The 3239-nt window shown below is 32.6% G+C and overlaps 1 protein-coding gene across 1 annotated transcript; it reads right to left on the bottom strand.

Annotated features, from left to right (window-relative positions):
- Window positions 1–2022: 2022 nt before the first annotated feature.
- On the bottom strand, window positions 2023–2935 carry LOC120632689. The gene is made up of 2 exons (XM_039902658.1): window positions 2219–2935; window positions 2023–2139 (listed from the first exon to the last, which is right to left on the bottom strand). The coding sequence occupies exons 1-2, from the start codon at window positions 2880–2882 to the stop codon at window positions 2045–2047; spliced, it is 759 nt and encodes a 252-aa protein (XP_039758592.1). The 5' UTR covers window positions 2883–2935; the 3' UTR covers window positions 2023–2044.
- Between the last annotated feature and the right edge of the window lie 304 nt (window positions 2936–3239).

The following is a 3239-nucleotide window of genomic DNA, read 5'->3' as shown; positions in this document are numbered from 1 at the left end:
CATGATATATACTACAAGGGACTTTCCCACGAAAAGATTTTATGACTTTTGTAAAATATAGCTTTCACATAAATGTGACTCAATCGCTTAATGTTAAAAGTCTACTCCTATTTTCCATAATAACATGCAAAAATATTTGGATAGTATATTCAATATAATGAAAAACTTTTGCCCCCAAACCTATAATAGTACTTTTATAAAATACCTCAAGATCAGCTATGTTTCATTCGAGTGAAATATTGTCTCGAATTACTGTGGCCACAGAAATAGTATACTTTCATTATTGCCAACTGAGATAAAAAACAAATATCCATGCCTATGGTACCGAATGGCAGTATTTTATAACATATTCAGTCTTAACCACAATCTGTGACGCTAAAGTTTAGAGTAAAGGGCTAAAATATAAGTCACAAAATGCACTCCGTGCGAACTTAATGCCATAGAGAATCAGGGCCCAGAAAATGTTGTTAATTACTTAACGTCCCGGTCTGTTTATAAAACGATGCGGGCCTCAGATGGCAATCGCTTCAAAAGGCCAACTAAACAAACCCTTAAATACCGGGAATATTTTAGATCAAAGGAAATGACTTCCCCATTTTTGAAGTACCAATATTTTCAAATACCAGTCTTCATACTATTATTTCCCTTGCTCTATATTCAAATAGCATAATAGCTTACGTTGAATAGAATACCTGTAGAGAATAGGCACTTTTACCGATCTTTAGAGCTGTACTTAAGTTCTCTAGATTTACTTGAATTTTCTCAAAGTCGTGCAGGTAATCTCTATTATTAGTGAAAGTATACTTTAACAAAGATCACGTGATATCCTGTTAAAAGGGTAAGTACCTTATATTTTTTTATTTATTTTAGTACACAACAAGTTAGCCTTTGACTGCAATCTTACATGGTGTTAGGTGATGATACAGACAAAATGAATGCAGTATGTCCAGCCCATTAGCATTTTCATACTGAACTACTGCCGAGTAGAATGCCATAAGCATTGCACTCGGCATATTTAACGCTTAATTTGCCGGTCAGGCGCTAACTAGCCTCAGCCGAAGCCTTCCACCAGGTTAGACAAGATTAGAAATTGTAAAGTCTTAGAATGGCCCTACCGGGAATCGAACTTAATACTTCACGCTGATAAGAACATAGCGCTCAAAGACGCACCAAAGAGAGCAACTTTATTTGACTTGAAAGAAAGAAATTAAATTTCAAAGACAAAAATGTTTGAAGGCAATGAACTTTGGTATCATTTACACACAAAATAGCATAGAGCAAGAGCCCGTGACTGCCAGACCTTCCTTTTATAATATAAGCTGAAAGTTTTTCTATGTATACCTTTAGTAAAGGTAAGAACGATCCCCACCCATTATACCTGGGTAGTGGTGGCTTTGGCAGGTAACAGGTAATAAAGGTGTATAAAATTCCATCTTAAATTTATTAATTTATAAAACTTATTTTTTATATATATCTGTTTGTAACAATATCACAACTTACGTCATTCATTACCAGACGCTTAATACGGTTCCAACCCTTCGCCAGACACCCCTAAACTATAATATTTTGTAATTTTACTTACGTTATTTTTTAAAAGCTGAATTTTATATATGTTTTTTGGGGAACTATAAAAAGATGTTTCTTTAGTAGCCAGACACATTCGAGGGTTCTATCATCCTGCCAGACGCATTGGAGTGCATAGAAAATGTGAGAGCGCGGTGCTTATGTACTAACTGGTGCGAGTGAGACAGGCCGTTCGGTTTATTGCGATCTTGTACTGAAAATTAGCTATCCTTTATCAAGAAATTCAATTTAATAAATTTATTATAAATTTCTAAAACAATTTGCATTAAAGTATAATTTTATAAGAAAATATAATCCGAAAAAATCACTAAATTTAGATTTTCATACGTCTTATGAAGTTTATTATATTTATTCATAATTCTTTTGAAAAGCAAACATTAAAAAAAAATAATTTTATTTCAAACAAATATTCAATGATTTTTAAATCAATTATCAAATTCTTTACAATCAAATGCATTATTTAATAATTTTCATCGTTGTCGTCGATATTTCCATTTTCGTCTTCGCTACTCCAGTCCTCGCATTGATCGTTGTCAATATCACCTTCGTTCGTTTCTGTAATAATAAAATGATCCTAGTTAATTATAAGCTGTCATAAATTCGTGTTATATATTCTCATCCAATTATTACATACCTGACATTTGTTGTAAAGATTCACTAACATAATTCGGTAACTGATCCCCCTCAAACCATTTAAAATAGTATTGATTTTTTTCCAGAATCCAACCATAATTTACTGGTTCGTATGCTGTTGGAATTTTCAAGTGAGCATTGTTCCATATAGAACATATATAATTCGCGCGCAGAAATTGCTGAAATAGCTCACTTTTGCAAGGTGGTAAGCAACTGGCATCAAAATTCCGTAGTTTTTTGTTATTAAAAGCTTCGTTTACATCAGAGACTGTGTAAGAATCGATAAAAATTTGCAGCCTAGCAGCATCAACGTCGTTTAAATTACCAACATTGTATAGGTAGCATAAAAGACTTTGAATAACATTAAAGATCTCGTGTTGTTTATTGTTATCTTCCATGATTTCGCTGTGTCCAAAATACATTAAGGCTTCCTGGAATTCCACATAGTTTTTCAATATTTTAAACGGTTTTGATTTTGCTCGTCTAAAAAATGCAGGGTTGTAATCACATCCTGTGATTGCATGTAATCCAGGCAAGCTTTTACAAATAGATTCTCCCAGTTGTTCGTGTATTTTAGTTAGGTCCACATATCTTAGATTATTTCCAGTGCCTATAAGCATCCAAACATGCAATCCATCATTTAAATGATGCATATGACCTAGCATTATAGCAGCAATGTCAGTATCAACAGTTCGTATTACAATATTTGCTGCATCGTTTATTTTACATGCATGGTACACAATACAGGTTCATTACAGGTTCATTACTGAAGTATTTTTTCATGAGACCTGTAAATGCTTTATAACATGACCGGTGATAACGATTATCTATATATTCACCAGGTAAAATAATGTTTTTATACTTGAGGTTATGTATTTTTCTTAATTTTAAAATAGTTTGACATTTTTTAAAAGTCTCTTCCGAAAATATTACTAGATCTTCACCACTTTTTTTACAGACAAAACAAACTTCTTCTACGTTTTCGTCACTCATGATAAAAAATTTATTTATTTATTAAAACT

This window comes from Pararge aegeria, chromosome 20 (assembly GCF_905163445.1).
Source record: "Pararge aegeria chromosome 20, ilParAegt1.1, whole genome shotgun sequence".
NCBI classification, from domain to species: domain Eukaryota; kingdom Metazoa; phylum Arthropoda; class Insecta; order Lepidoptera; family Nymphalidae; genus Pararge; species Pararge aegeria.
The sequence above is the reverse complement of the archived record's forward strand: the minus strand, read 5'-3'. Positions and strand labels throughout refer to the sequence as shown.